We start from the raw sequence: 21,279 nt of genomic DNA on the forward strand, positions 1-21,279 counted from the left end.
TAGGCTCTGTGGGTTTCAGTGGGAGGTTGCTGCTCCCAGATGATCTACAGATCCTTGTACCTTCGTACCCGGAGGGAGGAATAGCGGGCTGTACTTGCTATTCTCTTAAGGCCCTGTAAAAGTCTGGGACGATTGGATCTTCAATGGGATGCCAAGGTCAGATCCAAGGCTGAACTCGCGACTCGCAACACTTCATATAGACCTTACTACTCGCCCGATACGGGGGTTTTTTCCCCATTGACTCTACAGTCAATCGCATACCAATAGTGTGTACACTGGCCCTAGGTTCCGGCCATCCAGCAGGAGGATACTAGATTAGTAGATCCTTGATTGTTCACAATGCCCCCCCACCTGTCTCACGAGAAGGATCTGCCGGCCCATACCAGAATATACACGTCACATTTGTAATCCACAGTGCAGCTCAACCGAAAGCGGACAGGGTATGGCGATGACAGGACAGGACGTATTGTTTCTGACCCGTTTATGTACATTTAAAAATACATATCTTCTGTAAGATTGGAACGCATCCAAGCTAAGGTACGGTACATATGGGTCGAACTAGAAAATGTGTGGGCAACGCTGACCGAATAATTCTTGGTATTTGACGTGAAAAGAAGCATTCTACTCATGTAGAGAGACCACAACACAAACCAGCAACCATTTACGCCTGAACAATGAGCGAACAGCATGGGTCCTCTTGCAATTTACCCTCAGCTCGGCAGAGCCTCGGCAGCGATGTCGCCTCCATGGTATGGAAACCGCTGAACCTGCCTCTGGATATTTTGAATTCCGCTATCCAACAGCTGCCGTTGCAGAATTTTAGCATCGGGGATGTAATTGAGGTGCTTTGGGCGGTTGTGCTGCGGAAATATACGGGCAATGGCCAGATTGCCTTCAACCGCCTCGTTCAGGGCCACGCGGTGGCTTCATGTATTTCAATGAACCTTGACCAAGACAAATTGGAGTCATTGGCAGACTTTCCGTCTCTTGCTTTGTTGATTGCAGCCAGAAGTGACGGTGCACGAGAGCCATTCTCCTTACAAGAGGGCAGCGACGCGGCCAGCTGTGATACGACAGTATGGATCACGAGCAAACGGGACAGCAAGTATCCGCTCCCGGCAGCGTCTTCTGGCGGCAATGTCATTATTGAGATACAGCTTGACCCACTGGAACAGAAGTCAGCGGCAACATTCTGGTACAGGTTTCCCCGGATCATCGACAATGAAGCGCGCAATTATGTCAGTACACTGAAACAGAGCATGCGCTGCCTGCGTGCCGCCTACCACATTGATATCCGTGATCTTGATTTAATCAGTCCTGAGAATAGAGACGATCTTCGGCGGTGGATGTGTTCACGTGCTGGACCGCGTGAGCCATCCATGTCGTTGCCCGACATCCTTTGGAGGGCAGCCCAGACTCGTGCAGATGCAGGCGCGATCGAGGCTTCAGACGGTTCTTGGAGTTATCGCGAGCTCGTAGATGCTTGTTACTCTCTGTCTCACCACCTGCGCGAGGCGGGAGTCGAATCTGGTGATATGGTTCTGCTTCTGCGAGAGAAATCCAAATGGACCGTCGCAGGAATGATAGCCATTCTGATGTCCGGAGCGGTATGCATACCCATCGATATTCGTCAACCAGAAGAACGAGTGCATAGTATCATCACGTCCACGAACGCCAGGTTTGTACTGACCAGCGACGCCATGGCGACGTGGACCACGCCCACGTCAGTGAGGACGATCTGTGTCCCCGCCTCGCCATTGCTGTTAGACCAGTCAGGCACTGAACAAGTTCCATATATCGCCCCCGATGCGACAGCCTTCGTCTTTTTCACATCAGGCAGTACTGGGATCCCCAAAGGCGTGGCTCAACAACACGGTGCGGTAGCCATGACCGCCGAACAGATATGTCGGGCCATGCGAATGGACTCCAGCACCAGAACATTTCAGTTCTCGTCGTACAGTTTTGACGTCAGCGTCGGTGACATCTTCGCCACATTCTGGGCTGGTGGTTGTTTGTGTGTTCCATCGGAAGAACAACGCCTTGACGCACTCCCGCAGACGATCAATTCCATGAAAGCCACCCATATCTGCGTCACCCCGACAATACTAGCGCAACTCTCCCCAAAAGATGTGCCCTCCCTGCGTCAAGTGACGGTGGGCGGAGAATCACTCACCCGAGAGCAACTGCAAGCATGGTGTCCTCGCATAGCAACAATCTACGGCACGACGGAGTCAGTCATCTGGGATACCTACCACGCAGACCTCACGGTGGATGATTCACCCACAAACATTGGATGTGCCATGGGGCCCACGACCACATGGGTCGTTGATCCGTTGGATGCCATCAAGTTAGTCCCAATTGGGGCGGTTGGTGAACTGCTGATCGGTGGACCTCTCTTGTCACGGGGATACCTGTACGACGAGGATCGGACGAAGGCATCGTTTCTGGAGCGACCTTCGTGGCTTATGGACTTTGTGCTGGACGACGAGGCAGGACGGCTCTACCGAACGGGCGACCTGGTCCGGTACAATTCTGATGGGACCATTCAGTACCTGGGAAGAAAAGACCGGCAGATCAAAGTGAACGGCCAGCGCGTCGAGCTTGGGGATATTGAGTATGCCCTGCGGCAGAGCTTCCCTGATGGAACGGCTTGTGCGGCCGAGATAATTCGACCCGATTTGCGACAGGGCCAGGAGGTGCTGGCCGCCTTCATCGGCGTCCCTGATTCTGCACTAGGCGCATCCAGCTGGTCACTGAGCAGCATCCGCAGCAAGCTAACGAAACTGCTTCCTATGTACATGATTCCTTCTGTGTTCGTCCCGGTCCAGGGTGGACTTCCGACTACTCCCACCGGGAAGGTCGATCGACCCAGACTCCTTCAGATGGGTACTTCTTTGACACCCGCAGAGCTCTTACAGGACCTTGATAATGATTGTGAGACTCTTCGAGACCCGATCACGTTGAATGAGAGGTTGCTCCAGCGTCTTTATGCGGACGCTCTGGGTATGAGGGACTACAATTCCGTGAGCATGAACACCAACTTTTTCCAATGCGGGGGCACGTCGATTCACGCGATGAAGCTTGTCACGCTTGCCCGCAACCAGGGCTTCTCCTTGTCCGTGATAGACGTCTTCGAGAACCCTCGGCTAGCTGACCTGACCACTATTTTACGACGGTCAGCGGCGGGTACAGTCAGCGGCCAAGGAACGTGCGAATCAGTCCCGCCCTTCTCTTTGCTACCCTCGGACATTCACTTGGAAGACATACGGACAGTGGCCGCTTCCTGTTGTAGAACGACACCCGCGCAAGTCCGCGATGTGTTCCCTTGCACACTGTTGCAGGAGGGCTTGCTCGCGTTGTCTTCCAAAAATCCGGGCGATTACATTTATCAGGCAGCCATCGAGCTTCCTCCCACGTTTGATCTTGAAGAGTTCAGAGAAGCGTACAGGTCCGCTGCAGACCGCATTCCCATCCTTCGTTGTAGGGCATTTGCGCTGCCACAAGCCAACCACCGGATTCACATGGCCGTCATCGATGAACCCGAAGAATGGCGTACTGACTCCATACTTGACCGCTGCTCTGACACCGATATGCAGCAGCTTACTTCGTGCCGTCTTGGGGACCGCCTGGTAAGATGCAGCTTGGTTGTCGAGCCCACACAGAAACAATACTTCGTGTGGACGATCCATCATGCATTGTTCGACGGATGGTCTTTCTCCTTAATGTTAGACGAGATTGAAAACCAGCTCCTTGGAGACGCGATCTCACCTCCCCTTCCGTTCCAGAACTTCGTTCACTATCTGCAAAATGCCCTAGACCAGAAGGCATGCGAGTCCTTTTGGAAATCTCGCCTTGAAGGTGCAATCCGACTCCATTTCCCTCCGTCGTTGCCCTCGGTCTATCAGCCCAGTGAGCGGATTGCCACTGTACGCCGCGCTGTTGAGATACACTTCCTGGATACGGGAGTCACCCCAACTACAGTGATCCAAGGCGCTTGGGCCGTGCTCCTTTCTCAGCACGCAGCCTCCTCAGACGTCGTCTTTGGGGCCACAGTCATCGGTCGGCACGCGGCCGTCCCCGGCATTGAGCATATCGCGGGGCCAACCATTGCAACCGTCCCGTTTCGTGCCCATCTGGATTTCACCCAGCCAATATCAGAATACCTCCAGCAGCTGCAGTTGGATGCCGTTCGCACCGTGCCTTACGAGCAACTGGGGTTGTCTGAAATCGCAAAAGTGAGCTTCGACGCAAAAGAGGCCTGCAGTTTCCAGACCTTGTTGGTGATCCAGCCACCAGAGGAGGACATAGGCGACAGCGACAGGCGCTTATTCGACCGCAGTCAGGTCAATGTCTTAGGCACATTGCGCACCTACGCGGTGACATTGCAGTGCTGGTTACGTGACTCGGGATCAGCCGAGTTCCAGATGGAGATTGACGAGACGTTGTTGGACCGGTGTGAGGGGGAGAGACTGCTCGCTCAGCTTGAGGTGATCCTACAGGGGCTCTGCACGGGTTCCCTTATAGACGCAGCACTAGCGACGGTTCTGCCGTGCAGTGAGGCGGATATGGCACAAATCTCGCACTGGAACGCACCAACACCGGTGCCAGCGGCAGAAAGTGTCCTCCAACTGATCTCAAAGCAAGTTGCAGCTTACCCGGATCGCCTCGCCGTCGATGCCTGGGATGGGTCTTTGACATACCGACAGCTCGATCTTCACGTAAACCAATTAGGCGAACAGTTGTTGCTGCATTTGAATGATAAGATGCAGGAATCTCAGCCCACGATCATTATATGTCTGGAGAAGTCCCATCTTGCCGTTGTAGCCTTTCTTGCTGTCCTCAAAGCCGGAGGAGTCTGTGTCTTGGTGGATCCGTCGCACCCGAGCCAACGAGTGCAGTCCATCATCAAACGATCCGACGCATGCCTTGCTCTAACAGATGAAGCTCAATCAGGCCGCTTATCTCAATGGACTCCCACTATGACAATCTCGAAAATGCTCAACCCATCTTCTGCCTCCAGGGGCACCCTGCTTCCCCGGCTGCGTGGGCCGGCACATGATGCCTGCATTGTCTTCACTTCCGGAAGTACTGGTGAGCCCAAGGCAATCTGCTGGAGTCATGAGACTGTCGCCGTTACAGCACTAGAGATTGGAGCCCGATTCCATCTCTCCCCTCGTAGTCGTGTCTTCCAGTTCTCCTCGTATGCTTTCGACGTCAGTATCCACGAGACAATGGCTACCCTCGTCCGCGGTGGCTGTATCTGCGTGCCGTCTGAGCAGTCCCGACAGGATGCGCTGGAACAGACGATCGTATCCTTCAACGCTTCCACCATTATCTTAACCCCGTCCGTGGCGCAGGTGCTGAACCCCCAGCATATGCCATGTCTAGAGGCGGTAGTATTCTGCGGTGAGCCGTTACCCATGCACGTGGCGCGGGACTGGTCTAAGAGCATGGCCGTATACAACTGGTACGGTCCGGCCGAATGCTCCCTGGCAACATGCTGCCGCATCGGGGATTCTTGGCGAGCCGGGAGGATTGGTGTGGGCGCCTCGACGTCAACATGGATCGTCCACCATCAGGATCATGATATCCTGCAGCCAATTGGCGCAGTAGGAGAACTGCTTCTCCAAGGCCCTTGCGTGGCGTCCCGGTACGCCCAAGATAAGGCTGGTACCGTGCAATCCTTCATCAGTCCCCCGCGATGGTGGCAGCAATGTCGCCCTGCAGTGACAGGGACTCAGATGTATAAGACGGGAGACCTGGTACGGTACGCCGGCGATGGATCCCTCATTTTGCTTGGCCGGAAGGATATGCAAGTAAAGGTTCGCGGCCAGAGGGTCGAGCTGGGGGAGATTCAGGGGAGGCTCCAGGAAATCCTCGGGGCAGATACGGCCGTCACAGTGGACCTCGTTACCATCCAAGATCATCCTGAAGTCCCCACGCTGGCGGCGTTTGTTCAAACCACCGCGGGAAACGATATCCCCCACAACAATCACATCGCATCTGTGGATTGGACCCACACCGTCCAGGCGCAACTCAGTGACACGCTGCCCACCTGGATGGTACCCACGATCTTTCTCATCGTCCGACAGTTCCCCCGAACATCCACGGGCAAAGTAGACCGCCGGACACTTCAAACACTTGGTGCCGCATGGATTCATCGATCCGTCAACACAGCAAGCAGTGTCACTCCTGGCGGGACGTGGGAACCGTCAAGTGAAGCAGAGGCTGTTCTTGGTGAGTTATGGATGAGGGTGCTCGGTCTTTCAACGGACCAGCTCACATCCAACGCCCACTTCATCCGTCTGGGTGGAAACTCGATTGATGCCATGCATTTGGCGGCTGCCGCTGGAAGTATGGGATACAGTCTCTCGGTCAGAGACGTCCTCAAATGGCCGCGCCTAGCAGATCTCGCACGACATATCCGGCGGGTGACCCCTGAAAACCCTGTAGCCGAGCAGCCAACTACCGCACCGTTCTCTCTGATTCGCGACACCATCGATCTAGTGATTGCCCGTCATGATGCTGCATCCCAGTGTAGGGTGCGGCCCGATCAGGTCGAGGATATGTTTCCCTGCACCGCGCTGCAAACCGCATTACTAGCCTTGACTTCCAAGAATCCAGGGGATTATGTCTCGCAGAATATCTACCATATCCAGGGAGACCTGGGTCTGTTCAAGTCATCCTGGGAAGCCGTAGTAGCATCAACCCCCGTTCTACGCACTCGAATCGTGGATCTGGGGAAAGACGATTTCTTTCAGATTATCATCGACGAGCTTGTGGAATGGAACGAGGCATACGAAACACTTGACGACTACTTGCACCACGACCAGCGTCTCCTCATGGGCCTTGGTACTTCGCTCGTCCGTTGGGGAATTCTCCCTGGACAACGCGACAGTTCTTCCTCATTCACTTTCATCTGGACCATCCACCATTCATTGTATGATGGCTGGTCTTTCCGAGCGATCCTGGATCAAGTCGAGCGCGTGTACACAAAAAGGCCACTCGTGCCGACTGCTCCTTTCCAGGAGTTTATCAAATACGCCACGGATCCAAAGAGGGAACTGGCCGCCACGAACTTCTGGAAGCAAAGGCTCGACGGTGCCGTGGCTCCCCAATTCCCTATGCTTCCATCTTCGCAGTATCAGCCGCGTGCAACAAGCACAATGGAGTATCGAGCCAGTCAGTCTCCGGCCGCAGGTCGAGCGAACCATGCGAATTATACGAATTACACTCTAACTACGCTCCTTCGGGCTGCGTGGTCGCTCGTCCTCGCACGCTACACCCGGTCTACCGACGTCGTTTTTGGAGCCACGGTCCTCGGTCGACAGGCGCACGTGCCAGGTATTACCGACATGATCGGACCAACAATTGCGACAACGCCCGTAAGGGTGCGTTGGGCAGAGGCCGACACAGTCCAGAATCTTCTGCAGACGGTGCACCAAGATGGTCTTGACATGATTCCCTTCGAGCAGCTCGGATTGCAGAAGATCCGTCGTCTCGGACCTGACCCCCACGAGGCGTGCAGGTTTCAGACAATGCTGCTTGTTCAGCCCCCCAAGGAGCAAAGGCAGAATTGTGCAGGGCTCTTTGACAAATTCCATGGGGATGAGAGCTTTGGGGCTTTTAGCAGCACCGCACTCATGCTTCGCTGCTCCATAAGAAGCACCGCCGATAAGAAACACAATGACATTAGCGACATACGTTTTCATCTTGATTTTGATCCGGCTGTGGTTGAAGAACAGCAAGCTCGTAGGATCCTTTGTCAAATGGACCACACGCTGTCGGAATTGTCGTCCGCTTCACCGTCAACTCGGGTAGGCGATCTGCAACTATTAAACAAGTCTGATTTAGAAACAATTATTCTATGGAACAAGAAGACCCCCGAGCCCATTTACGCGACTGTACCCGACCTTTTCCGGGAAATTGTCCAACAGTTCCCGACCGCACCCGCTGTGCATGCGTGGGACGCAGAATTCTCCTACGAAGAGCTGGATCGACAGGCCACCTATGTCGCGCACCGTCTCGTATCATTAGGCTTGCAGAGCCTGCAGCGTGTGCCACTCTACTTTGAGAAGTCCGCTTGGACGGTCGTCGCTATCCTCGGAGTCCTCATGGCGGGTGGTACGGCGGTGTTATTGGAGCCTAGCCAGCCCGAGGAGCGTCTCCGGCTCATCGTGGACCGCATCAATGCGTCGCTCATAGTTACATCAGCGCGCAATAAGGACTCTGCACGACGCCTTCTTCCATCATCTCCAGTTGTGGCGGTGGATGAGTCTGTCGCGAAGTCAACAGCCCTCTCTGGGATACTGCCTCCGCCGCGGATTGACTCGTCTTCCCCTGTATACATCGTCTTTACCTCCGGCAGCACTGGAGTCCCCAAAGGTGTTGTTATCACGCATGGGAATATATGCAGCGCTTTGAAGCAAAGGCAGTCCATCCTGCCTTACGGACCTGGAGACCGTGTGCTGGATAGCGTGTCGTACGCCTTTGATGTATGCTGGGGCAACATCCTGTTCACCCTGTGCTCCGGCGCATGTCTCTGCGTGCCAGCGACCCTCGATGATATAGCGGTCTCTCTCAACCAGTTCCGTGTCACCGTGGTCGGCACCATTCCGAGCATTGCTCGACTGTTGGATTGCAGCCAATTTCCTACACTGAAAACGATTATCCTGGGAGGCGAGCCGGCCCACCTGGCTGATCTGGAGGATTGGGTACAACGGGTGGACGTCTTCAATTCATACGGGCCGGCCGAGTGCACGGTATCTGTCTGCCTTGGCCGCCTGAACGGAGAAAACAGAGTGCATATTGGGCGTGGGATGGGTGCAACCTTATGGATTGTCGATGACACCACGAATGATACGTGCCTTGCAAGCATTGGCAGTATTGGAGAGTTATGGCTGGAAGGCCCACAGGTGGGGTTAGGCTATTTGGAGGATCCAGGCAGTAGTGCAGCAGCTTTCATCGATGGTGACCCTGCATGGCTATCGGCGCTGCCAGCGTCGATTCGCAGCAGATTACCCACCCAACACAACCGGCGATTCTATCGGACAGGAGATCTTGCGCAATACTATCCAGATGGGGCGGTCCGGCTGCTCGGGCGCAGAGATACGCAAGTCAAGCTCCGTGGCCAGAGGATCGAACTTGAAGAAGTCGAGCATCATGTGAAGTATCATCTTCCCAAAGGCATTGAACTCGCTGCTGAAGTGATCGTTCCTCGATCGAGCCCGAGCAGTCAATTCCTCGTTATGTTCGTGGTTCCCGATCCCAACCGCGGTCTTCCAGATGATGCAATTAGGGGACTCATGCAAGCGATTCGCGTAGAACTAGCACAGGTACTGCCCTCGTACATGTGTCCGTCAGCATATGTCCCGCTTGCCAGGCTGCCCCGTGTTGCAGCTGGAAAGGTCAACCGGAGCAAGCTGCGAGAAATTGGGGGAACGTTAACTGCCGAGGAACTGAGCCAGCCTATGCATCGACGCGCCGATACGAAACGAGTGACGAGACCTCCTCGGACCTCTACGGAGAAGAAGCTTCGCGAATTATGGGCAACCACTCTGGGACTGGAGCCTTGTGCGATTGATGTGGAAGACAGTTTTCTCCAGCTTGACGGCGGCGACTCCATCAGTGTCATGCGGCTAGTCCGGCTGGCCCAAGAACATGGCATGAGCTTGAGCGCGGGCGATGTGTTTTCACATCCAATGTTGTGTGATCTGGCCGCCATGGCAGTTTTTGGAGAAGCCTCCACAGAGACCGTTCGCCCATTTTCGCTCTGGCAAGGGCCGTGGACGGTGGGTCGTTTGAGAGAGGAGGCTGCAGCACAGTGTGATGTACGTCCGGCTCAGATCGAGGACATTTTTCCTTGCACGGCATTGCAAGAAGGTTTATTGGCACTCACTTCCAGAGACCCGAATTTGTATACATACCGGGAAGTATTCAAGCTTCATGATCATATTGACATACCTCGCATGCGGCAAGCGTGGGACATCGTTGCGGACTCCATGCCGATACTGCGCACCCGGGTCATTGACCTGCCACCCCATGGCCTTCATCAGGTCATTGTGAATGAGCCAATTCCCTGGGACACCCAAGATACGCCTCAACCGTTTAAATTAGGCAGTCGGCTGGCGCACTGGGCTTTGATCCGGAAAGGACAGTCAATGCAACTCGTGTGGACTATCCACCATTCCTTGTATGACGGTTGGTCAGTTCCCCGAGTCCTCAAGCAGGTGGAGCGAGCATACTATCAAGAACCCCTTGCGCCATATCTGTCCATGCAGCCTTTCATCCACTATCTCTCTACTGTTGACGAAGCCGCGAGTCGAACGTTTTGGAACGGCCAGCTCGCTGAGTCGCCTCCTCCGTCTTTCCCAACTCTTCCCTCTGCCTCCTACGTCGCAAATGCAACGGAAGGCTGTAGTTGTTTTCTTCCGGATTTCCGGTGGCCAGTCGGCGTCGATGTCACCCCAAGCATCTGGGTTCGTGCCGCCTGGGCTCTGCTGATCGGCCATATTGTGAACACCGACGACATAGTCTTTGGAGCGACAGTCTCAGGACGCCAGTTGCCGATAGCCAGAATTCAGGATGTCATCGGTCCAACCATTGCAACTGTCCCCGTGCGCGTCCGGCTTGACTGGGGCGCGTCAATCCGGGATTTTGTGTGCCAGCTTCAGCATCAAGCAACAGATATGATTCCATTTGAACAAGTTGGACTGCACCGTCTACATCGAATTAGCGAAGATTGCAAGCAGGGAAGTCAGTTTCGAACCCTGCTGAACGTCCAGCCGGCTCAGACTGAGTCTTCCACCACGCGTTTATGGACGCGCATGGACAACGAGCCAAACGGCCAGTTCGACAACTTCGCGTTGATACTGGACTGCGAGCTTCGTAACTCCGGCGTTTTCCTTCAACTGGACTTTGATAAGAAGATCATTTCGCCGAAACAGGCCGAGCGACTTGTCCATCAGCTAGAAACCGTCCTGTTGCAGTTCAGTCGGAAGACATTGGACCTGTCGAAACGCTTGGCTGATTTCCACCCCATCAGCCACCGAGACCTTCTGGATATTTGGCAGTGGAATGCTGTCGTCCCTGAGGAAATTACAGTTTGTCTGCACGAAATGATTCATAATCATGTTGCCCAACGCCCTCAGGCGTTGGCAGTAGATGCATGGGACGGTCAATTTACCTATGGCACCCTTGACCAGCATAGCACTAGCCTTGCATCATATCTGCAGAATGAGAAAAAAGCTAAAGTGGGACCGGGGACCGTGATCGCGTTGTGCTTTGAAAAGTCAAAGTGGACCGTTGTTGCTGCGCTGGCTGTGATGAAGACAGGCAGTGCGTTCACTCTGATTGATACCAGTCACCCTGAAGAGCGCCTGCACACCATTGTCTCTCAAGTTAACCAACGTCTCGTTATTTCCTCCGCGCTCAATGCCGATCTAGCCGCTAGACTTGCCGACGAGGTCGTGGTCGTCGATCATGAGAACGCCTCGCGCTGGCCGCCACCACGGCCTCCGCGCATACGTGCGCTTCCAAACTCTGAGCTTTATGTGGTCTTCACATCCGGGAGTACCGGGACGCCCAAGGGCGCTGTGATCACGCATTCCAACTTCGCCAGCGCCGTGAAACACCAGGGTCCATTCCTGGGCTACAATACACAGACGCGTGTATACGATTTTGCATCCTACAGCTTTGATATTGCCGTCTCGAATCTGCTTCATTGCCTGGCCGCGGGCGGTTGCTTGTGTATCCCGTCCGATGCCGAACGAAAGCACAGTCAGCTGGCCGAATCGATGAGGCGAATGCAAGTAAATCTGGTTGACCTTACACCCTCTGTGGCACGCACACTCGATCCAACAGCTGTTCCTACCCTCAAGACGCTTGTTCTTGGTGGGGAGGCCGCTTCCCGGTCCGACATTGTCAGATGGGCACCTTACGTGCGGATTCTGAACGGCATCGGCCAGGCTGAATGTACGGTAACAACAACCATGGCCGAGATGGATCCTGCAGTTCCAGGAACACCTGGAATTGGCAGGGCACTAGGGACCAATACGTGGATCGTCAGTCCAACGGACCACCACCAGCTCGCCCCCATCGGTGCTGTGGGTGAGCTCCTCGTCGAAGGGCCCCTGGTGGGCGCCGGGTATCTGAATGATGAAGTCAAGACCGCAGCAAGCTTTATCTACGATCCGCGCTGGCTGGGTTGCGCGCCCGCCCCCGGAGGAAAGGGCCGTCGCGGGCGACTTTATAAAACAGGCGATCTGGTTCGGTATGACGCGGTAGGGGGGCTGCAATTCGTCGGTCGAAAAGATGCCCAGGTCAAGATCCGCGGCCAACGGATCGAGCTGGAAGAGGTTGAATATCATGTGCAACGGCTGCTGTCGTCGATGGCCATGGAAGCAAGTGTTGCGGCCGAGGCACTGGTTCTCAGTGGAACACACATACGTAGCGCAGTCTTGGCGGTATTTGTCTGCCCAGAAACTCTACCCAGTTCAGATGATGACCCTGATGATGGGTTTCGCGCCCTCGATCCGAGTTGCTTCCCTCCATCCTGTAGGGACGAGTTGAATGCTCGACTGGAGAGTGAGCTGCCGTCAGCCATGGTGCCGTCCCTCTACGTGCCCGTGAATCGCATTCCTCTCGCGCCCACCGGGAAAACTGATCGCAGGAGGCTCAAGGCATTTGGCGCATCCCTTACCGCTGAGGATCTGGCAAAGCTTAGAGGGGTCAAGAACAAGCCGAAAAGGCCCCCATCGACAGCATCCGAGCGTCAAATGCGGGGTTTATGGGCGGAGATTCTGGCAATTCCCGCCGACTGTATTGGCATCGACGACAATTTCATCCAGCATGGAGGAGATTCTATTTCCGCTATGCGTCTTGTATCCCTCGCAAGAGGTCGGGGTCTCTTTCTGGATGCGAGAAAGCTCTTCACATCCGCATCAACTCTCGCGGACCTGTGTGCGAAGCCTAGTCAAGCCTCTTCACCAGCAACAGTGGGCCACCGGCCGCCGTTCAGTCAGCTGCAGACAAGTGATATCGCCGACTTTCTCATGGCCAACATCGCTCCGCACATCGACTTCCCTGTCTCAAGTATTGTCGATGTTTTCCCCGTGACAGACTTCCAAGCGGAATGCATCAGTGCGGCATTACAGCAGAAGCCGCCTTCATACTGGAACTACTTCTACATTGACCTCCCGATGTCGAATCTGACTATTGGCGCCTTGAGCGCGGCCTGTCAGGCTGTAGCGATGCATCTTCCCATCTTGCGTAGCGTGTTCGTGCCCTACGACGGTGATTTTTTGCAAGTAGTCACGAAAGACCAGATCCCGGACTTTGTGTGGGTTCGGAGCACGGCCGAAGATATAGCTACGGCCTCCACGAGGCTTGCGAGGGAAGACTGGTTGAAATCCAATGTTAGGCCAGGCACCCTCTTTTCTCGCTTCATGCTCGTACTGGCCGACGATGAGTCTAGGGGGGCGAGATTGATCATACGCATGTCTCATGCGCTTTATGATGGAATCAGTCTCGGCCTGCTGCTGCACACCATCGTAGCGGCTATCGAAGGGCGGCAGCTACCTTCTGTTGGGTCCTTTGCGTCATTTGTTCAGCATTCTTTCTCCATGAGAGACGAGGCCACTCGGTACTGGGGCAAGCTTCTGTCTGGGTCGTCAATGACTGGGATCCCGCGCGCGCCCTTGGCCAACGATGTCGGCGAAAGTACCCCATACACAATAAGAAATACCGTGAGATGGCAGACGCCGCTACCAGAAGGAATCACTGCCGCGACATTCTGCACGGCCTGTTGGGCCGCAGTGATGGCGTTCACGACGCAGCAAGCCGACGTTGTGTTCGGGCGGCTTGTCTCCGGGCGAGGAGCCACTCTTGGTGTCATCACCGATCCTGTCGCAGGGCCATGCGTCAATGTGGTCCCTGTCCGAGTGCAATGGCCCCCGAGCAACGGTCGCAAATTATATTCACCGCACGAAGTCCTTGCTACTATCCAGCAGCAACAGCTCGATGGGTTGCCGTTCGAATCCACCGGACTGTCGCAGATTATCAAGTCGTGCACGAATTGGCCTGCAGATGCGGCCTTTGGCTCTGTTTTCCAGTACCAGAATATCGACGAGACTCCGTCCGCTTCATTGAACGGTGCTCCGGTCCAACTGGACGTTATACCCATGAACTTCTGGCCCAAGCAACTCTGGGTATTGGTCAAGCCGCTCGCTCAGGAGATTGAGGTTATCCTGTTTGGTACGACAGCTATTATGGCGCAAGAACACGCACAGCTACTTGGAGATCGGTTTTGCAAGTATGTGGAAATGGGGGGCAAACTGCAAGAAATGTAGAAGATGCTGCAACTATATAGATCTGATAGGTAAACGTTCTTTTGGGTTTATTAAGGTCGACTGAAAGTGGCATTGCATAAGTAAAAGCGATGCCATGATTCATTCAAGTAACTCGGAGGTCTGAGCGACCCTTTGGACATAGATACTCCGTCACTACAGGAGAAACTTTCAGCGATTTCGGTGCGTAAGGAAACAGGAAGACTGCCTCAGAATGGTGATCAGGACACGCACTCAAGCTAGGAGAAGAGGACATACTTCATATAGATTTCCAATCACCCACCTCCGGCCCGGCAGTAGTACGCGCCTAGCTGCTTCCAGAAGACCTCGTCCTTGTAAACATGTGAGGACGAAGGTGTGCTCCAGTGAAAGATGTGGTGGATTCGTTACATCAAGCAGTGTCACAGCAGTTATGCCCAGACCAATATATTAGCCCTATTAAGTATTTTTAATCTACTGCCTGTAAGAACGAAAGGCAAAAAAGGATCTACTCGTATTTAGGATAGTGTAGGTAGTACTAACAAGTCGGTCGGATCTCACTGGATATACACCGAAGACCTCTGTAGAGTAAATATATTTATTCAGTATTTCGCCCTCTTCTATAAGCCAAGACAAAATATCGAACGGATGCAACCTGAATAACCGCATTTACGAGACTTGAAATCTTCAGCATTACCTGACCTGACTAAAGGGGTAAATACGGATATTGAAAAGCATGATCGTCTGTTGATTGTGTTTAAATGGACCACCTAGTGATTTTAGCGTTCATTGATTTCACTAATTGCAGCCAGTGCAGGCTGGCTTCAGTTATTCTATGACTGGTATGCCACAACCGCCAGCAGGAGTGTGCAACCAATTTCACTCAATGCAGACGAGATAATGGCTTGTGTGGTGATTGTGCAATGACTCAGCTCCAGCTCAATCCGGCGCATCAACGAAACCACAGGGCCAACCAGAGCACCCACATTGACCGCAATCAGTAAATGCCAGGGAGATGCCACCTTACGATGCGTGAGAAGTATACTTATGATTTGGAATCTGACCACGTCGCTCGTTTTTGCGACTGGACGGCTTGATCGATGATTTGCATGGCTTGAAACAGTTCATAGTCATGTTGTTTCGGCGTGACCACCTGGATGCTTAGGGGCGAGTCCAGATATACCCGGCGGTCGACAGATTTTCCCTGCCCTGTATCACTCAGTCAGCCACGTACCTGTATACCATAGAGTAGCAATCGGAATGGCATACACAGTTCACGGTTTACTCTGTCCCAGCTTCCCAGGACTGGAGAATTTATATCGCTGCTGCTGTCGAGATCCGATTCTAAGAAATTGCGCACCGGAATCGTCCCAGCTGGGTAGTCCAGAAGAACAAAGCTGGCCGTGTAGCCGATGGCATTGAACCGATCAAGCTCGGGCACAGGATGAGGGGCGACTGGAGTAATAATCGCATCGATCCGTTTCGTAGAATCTCCATCCACTGCCCACATCCCAAGCAACTCTTTCTCAATTTCAGATCTCTGGTCTTGCAAATGGACCAGCTGCTCCAGGCTCAATGGCTCCCTGCGTTTCATTCTGGTCTGTAGCCACGGGATCAGTGGCTCCGAGGTGCTCTCAAGGAGATCGAGCAGGCTCCCCCCACCATCGACGCCCATCAGTCGCCCCGCTATCCCCTGGCATTTCCTCAAGGCTGGTGGCACTGGGACGTCAACTACCCGGACACCGGGAGTCCGGCGGAGAGAATCGGCAACTTCGTCCAAGACTCGAGCAACGGGAGGAAGAGGCGTGACTAGGCCATCTGTTCTCAGTACCCCGACGGTGAACTCTCGCGTCTGCCTATCAGGTACCGGCGAGGACTCGCTTACCCAGCGCCCGGGGATGCAATCCTCCCCAAACTGCTCCGCCCTCGGTACAATCTCTGCCAAAACGGTCCCCAAATCTGCCACCGACCGCGCCAGTGGTCCGGCAACGCCCTGGAGCGAAACCCGCCCGAGCCCGGACGTCTGACCAGTCACCACTCCACCGAATGGAATCCGGCCGACGCTCGGTTTGAATCCGTACAGGCCGGTGCACATCGCAGGCACGCGGATACTGCCGCCGATATCAGTACCAAACCCGACCATGGACCCACGCATCGCGACCAGGGCTGCCTCGCCACCGGAGCTCCCGCCCACTGTGAGCTGGTGGTTGAGCGGGTTCAAGGTGCGGCCGAAGACGTGGTTGTAGCTGTCTGGGGCCGCCATGGCTTGCGATACATTCGTCTTGGCAATGATCACCGCGCCTAGCGAAAGGAGCATGTTCACCAGCCGCGCATGAAAGGTTGAAGGCTTGAAGGCCAGCGCGGTGAGGCCGATGCACGAGTCAACACCCCTGATTCGGAAACAGTCCTTGACGGAGACGGGAAGTCCGTGGAGAGGGCCGACGGGCTTCCCCGTGCGCTGGAGAATGCCGTCCAGGTGTTGGGCCCGTTGGATGGCGCTGGGAAAGAGGGGCTCGGTCAAACAGCGTGTAACTTGGTGAGCAATGGCCGCTCGCTAATGCCATGAGCATACACACATGTATACCGACCTCCGGGTTCACCAGGGCAACCAACCTTGGAAAATGCCCTTACGACATCCTCTGCGCTAAACGTTCCCTGGCGCATCTGGGCCAAAAGGCCCCGGACGTCCCAGTTCTCGGTGATGCGGAGCTCCTTTTGGGTCAGCAGGCCTGATCTTCTTGGAATATCCATCACATTCTCTCTCCGGTATGCTTGGCTATGTGTGACGGGACTTGGCGGAAAACGAATATCGGCTGGAATCAGATGAGCTGGGAGTCTCCATTCCGTGGGGATGCCAGAGTCCAGTTGGGCTTGTTTACGCCGTGCAATTTCGAGATACGCTGGCTCCGACAATTGAGTCATATTTGTCACTTGTGTACACAAGCAAGTGGGAGAGAAGGGGGCGGGGCGGTATTATAAAGGTGTCAGCTATCAAACGACTAGGCCAAAAAGGTGTCTAGACGATCATTCCTCGCTAATAGAAACGATAGGACAGTGATGCAGAAGTATACAAAACCACAACATAATCCCATGCCAAGCTGATTACCCCATCAACATACTGGCATTGGACCAGAGTCCTAGGAAGATTGGGCTCTATTATTTTATTTAAACACAGCTAAAGGCTAGTTTTCCTATGCGTCATTGCTGTTCTTGGTGATTTTGTCCACGATCGACTGGTTTAAATGGGGAATGGGTTTATCTGTCTGGACCCTGAGGCCACGGGTGATGCGTGCGATCATGGAATAGAAACCCAAGACGATGAAAACCTCGACAATCTCGTCGTCCGTCATCAAAGTCTTTGCCCAAGCGATTGTTTCTTCCGTGTTCGTCCAGGTCGCCACCGACTCATCTACCAGAGTGATCAGGCACTGCTGTCGCTCGGACCAAATGCCCATGGCGAACAGCTCTTCCGATTTCAGCCCCTTCCGAAGCGCCTCGATCCTCTCGTCGCCCATGCCGTGGACACGCGACACGGGCTCATTAATGCCAAACAGATATTCGGCACCCACGGTGCCAGTCATACGGAGAACAACGAGCTGGTAGTCTAGAATCTGGATCGTGCGTGTCTTGCCGTCCAACAGCGCATTGAGGGTATCCAGGATAGGCGGGAACAGACCGGGGGACCGTGCGAACAGGCGAAAGACGTTGCGGTCAATCGGGAACGCCCTCAGTAACGCTGCATTCCCTTCGTGCACCGGATCCGGGTTATGGATATCAATTCCGTGGACCAGCGGGTGGGAGTTTGGGGGCTGGCTCGCCGGCGCAGCTTCCGTTGCTGCTGGAGACATCACGCAAAGCACTGGTAATAATCACTTGCTAGAGAGGGGGTAGGAACTGATGTGGTCGGCCACTGGGATCGGGGGGCCTGTCGTATACCGAGGGTGAATCCTATCATGCTGGGCGAGGCGGCTTGGAAACGAGATAAGTATATAACCGGAAAGGCTGTCCGAAATGGCATTGCCGACTGACATCCATGAGCATTGTTCCTCTTGGCCATAGATCCTCTTCTCTCCAGGTATGGAGCCTGACTCTGGTTGGCTGCTCTTGGCCTGCATGAATGTCTTTAGTCTCGGCGGCAACGCTAATCCTCGCGCAATTAGATTTAGTCTTCTCGCTCCTCACGCCTGCGCGGCAACGCTAATTGATGAAAATATTTGATAATAATAATCCTGAAGGCAGGTCAACGAGCACAAAACAATTAATCATGCTGACAAATGGGATTCAACTGCGGTGATCGCTCGGCTCGCAACGGGCCTGCTCTGCCGCCCATCTTAAGATCCAATGGCCCTGTCATGAAAGTGCTATCCTGATCTTTTGGACCCTTTTTTCTTTAGGACATATGCCTAAACCAGATGCTGTCTTCTACGTCGGATACAATGGCGGCTGACAACAAGCCCGCAAGCCTTGCCAGCAAAGACAGCAACCTCTCTGCCACAGAGCGTGAGGTTTCCGAGAAGGCAACCTCGACGGACGTGGATCCTGAAGCACAGCGAGGAGAAGACTCTGTGCCGGAGGATCCCAAGTCTCCTCCACGAGAGATCTCCGGTTGGAAATGGTTCCTCGTCGTCTTGGCCATTTACAGCTCGCAATTCCTCTTCGCCCTCGACAACACCATTGTCGCAAACGTGCAACCCGTCATTGTGAGCGACTTTAAGTCCGTCGAGAAGCTGCCGTGGATCAGCGTCGCCTTCCTGATTGGCGCGGCCGGCACGAATTTGATCTGGGGCAAAGTCTTTGGTCAGTTCAATGCAAAATGGACTTATATCCTGTCGGTTTTTGTCTTTGAAGTTGGATCCGCTGTCTGCGGCGCTGCGCCCAACATGAACGCCTTGATCATTGGCCGTGCCATCTGTGGCGTTTCGGGATCGGGCATGTACGTCGGCCTCATGACCCTCCTGGCCGCCACAACCACCATCCATGAGCGACCCATGTACGTGGGTGGAGGAGGCTTCATCTGGGGTGTCGGCACCGTTCTGGGCCCTATCGTCGGTGGAGCGTTTACCGACTCGTCTGCCGGCTGGCGATGGGCGTTTTACATCAACCTATGCGTCGGTGCGGTCTGTGCCCCAGTCTACCTCTTTTTGCTTCCCAACAAGGATCCCCGCCCCGGCGTCAGTCTGCGTGAGCGGGCCAACACCATGGACCATCTTGGGGGTATCCTCACCATCGGCGCCATGGTGACGGGGGTCATGGCCGTGTCGTTCGGCGGTGTGATGTATCCATGGAACTCGGGCCGGATCATTGGTCTCTTCTGTTGCTCTGGGGTACTCTTCATCCTGCTTGGCCTACAGCAGGTTTTCACTATCCTTACCAGCGCGACCCACCGCGTGCTTCCTGTCGAGTTCTTTAAGAGTCGGACTGTGCTAATTCTGTTCGCCGCAACCGCCGCGGGGGGAACCGCCATCTTCGTCCCCGTCTACATGGCCCCACTTTATTTCCAGTTCACCCGCGGCGACTCGACCCTCGAGTCCGGCGTTCGGTTGCTGCCGTTTATCATCCTGATGATCGTGGCTGTCATGGCCAACGGCGCACTCCTCTCATCCTTTGGACTGTACATGCCGTGGTACCTTGTCGGAGGCATCCTGGTGGTTATCGGCGGCGCCCTCATGTACACCGTCGGCCTCACCACATCTGTGGCACATGTCTACGGCTACACCGTCCTCATTGGTGTTGGAGTAGGTTTCTTTGCCCAAGCATCATTCTCGGTCGCGCAAGCCACCGTGGCCCCGGAGTTGGTTCCCTCTGCAGTCGGTTTTATTTCGCTGGCCCAGATTACGGGAATCACTCTGGCCCTGGCCATCGCCAACGCAGTGTTTTTCAACGAGAGTGTGAGGTCCTTGCGGACGATCCTCCCCGGAGTGGATCCTGAGCACATTAAGGAGACGATTTCGGGCACACGGTCGGAGCTTTTCCAGAGCCTCACGCCACGCGTCCGCGAACAGGTGTTGGAAGCGCTCGTGGACGCCCTAAGCAAGTCTTATATCCTGGTCATGACAGCTGGTGCTTTGGTGGCTGTGCTGAGCCTTCTGATGAAGCGCGAGAAGCTGTTTCTTGCTCCTTCTGGGGGATCTTGATTTTGACGAATGCACGAATCTCCACTATCAGATACGACCACAGGGTGTAGAAAACGGGCCGTCCCATCCGATCAGCTCCTTATTAGAGAAAACCGTCAGTCTCGTGTCTCTTTCGCTGTCCATTGTTTCACTCTCTTGTGCCTTTCGAACAGGGATGGTAGAGGCGTGGTGAGACATGCAAGATCCATGGCCCTACATAGTTCCTTGATAAAAAGTATTCTAGAACAACTGAAACAATGCAAATGAGAAATTAGTCTCGTGAGGAAACCGCAGATACATAGGATTGGTATTCAGTATAATTCCCTTCACCTAGCAGTTAAGGTTTCGAGCACTGTATAAGCAGCCCGTAAAGAGAGTGGACCTCTAGTGGAAAAGGGCCATGAACAGATTTCTTGTTCCCTACTACCATGCAACGACAAATGAATACAGCACAAAAGTAGATTCATTGCCTAGGCTCCCTATAGAGAGTGGACACTATGGCGGGGCCCGTCCCAGCGGAGACCGAGGCCGACGTAAAACTCCACCCATATATCACTGCCTATTGGTATAGCCCGCACACCTAGGAGAAAGCAGCAAATGGCCAGTTCCGGGCGGCATGCAATAGTCATTACTTACGGAATTTGGGGGATACGAGCGCCTTTCTCGGCGGCCGAGGGTTTTCAGTGGTACCGGAGCGGTGCGAGCCATGCACCATGCATGGCTCTCTTGCCAGAGGAGGCAGTGCGCCTTGTTGCCGCGCCCGCGCCGCGCACAATGCACGATGTTTAGTCCTGCCGCCAGAGACCAGCTTGCCATGTGGCTGGCCCTTTCCCACGCTCATG

At 54.5% G+C, this 21,279-nt stretch overlaps 5 protein-coding genes across 5 annotated transcripts; 2 read left to right on the top strand and 3 right to left on the bottom strand.

The window, feature by feature from the left end:
• Positions 1 to 674: 674 nt before the first annotated feature.
• Positions 675 to 14,348, top strand: Aud_003828 (nonribosomal peptide synthase; the record flags this gene model as incomplete). Its single annotated transcript, XM_043288775.1, has 1 exon — positions 675 to 14,348. One exon carries the CDS (start codon positions 675 to 677, stop codon positions 14,346 to 14,348), a length of 13,674 nt encoding a protein of 4,557 aa, XP_043144710.1.
• A 1,021-nt stretch (positions 14,349 to 15,369) lies between these two features.
• Positions 15,370 to 17,246, bottom strand: Aud_003829 (putative general amidase; the record flags this gene model as incomplete). Its single annotated transcript, XM_043288776.1, has 3 exons — positions 15,370 to 15,533; positions 15,594 to 16,878; positions 16,938 to 17,246. The coding sequence occupies 3 exons, from the start codon at positions 17,244 to 17,246 to the stop codon at positions 15,370 to 15,372; spliced, it is 1,758 nt and encodes a 585-aa protein (XP_043144711.1).
• Positions 17,247 to 17,515: 269 nt separating this feature from the next.
• Positions 17,516 to 18,172, bottom strand: Aud_003830 (carboxymuconolactone decarboxylase family protein; the record flags this gene model as incomplete). The annotated part of the gene is made up of 1 exon (XM_043288777.1): positions 17,516 to 18,172. The coding sequence occupies one exon, from the start codon at positions 18,170 to 18,172 to the stop codon at positions 17,516 to 17,518; it is 657 nt and encodes a 218-aa protein (XP_043144712.1).
• A 588-nt stretch (positions 18,173 to 18,760) lies between these two features.
• Positions 18,761 to 20,458, top strand: Aud_003831 (putative MFS drug efflux transporter; the record flags this gene model as incomplete). Its single annotated transcript, XM_043288778.1, has 1 exon — positions 18,761 to 20,458. One exon carries the CDS (start codon positions 18,761 to 18,763, stop codon positions 20,456 to 20,458), a length of 1,698 nt encoding a protein of 565 aa, XP_043144713.1.
• A 458-nt stretch (positions 20,459 to 20,916) lies between these two features.
• Positions 20,917 to 21,278, bottom strand: Aud_003832 (uncharacterized protein; the record flags this gene model as incomplete). The annotated part of the gene is made up of 2 exons (XM_043288779.1): positions 20,917 to 21,017; positions 21,074 to 21,278. The coding sequence occupies 2 exons, from the start codon at positions 21,276 to 21,278 to the stop codon at positions 20,917 to 20,919; spliced, it is 306 nt and encodes a 101-aa protein (XP_043144714.1).
• Position 21,279: the final 1 nt, after the last annotated feature.

This window comes from Aspergillus udagawae (genome assembly GCF_001078395.1).
Source record: "Aspergillus udagawae IFM 46973 DNA, scaffold_2, whole genome shotgun sequence".
Lineage (NCBI taxonomy): Eukaryota > Fungi > Ascomycota > Eurotiomycetes > Eurotiales > Aspergillaceae > Aspergillus > Aspergillus udagawae.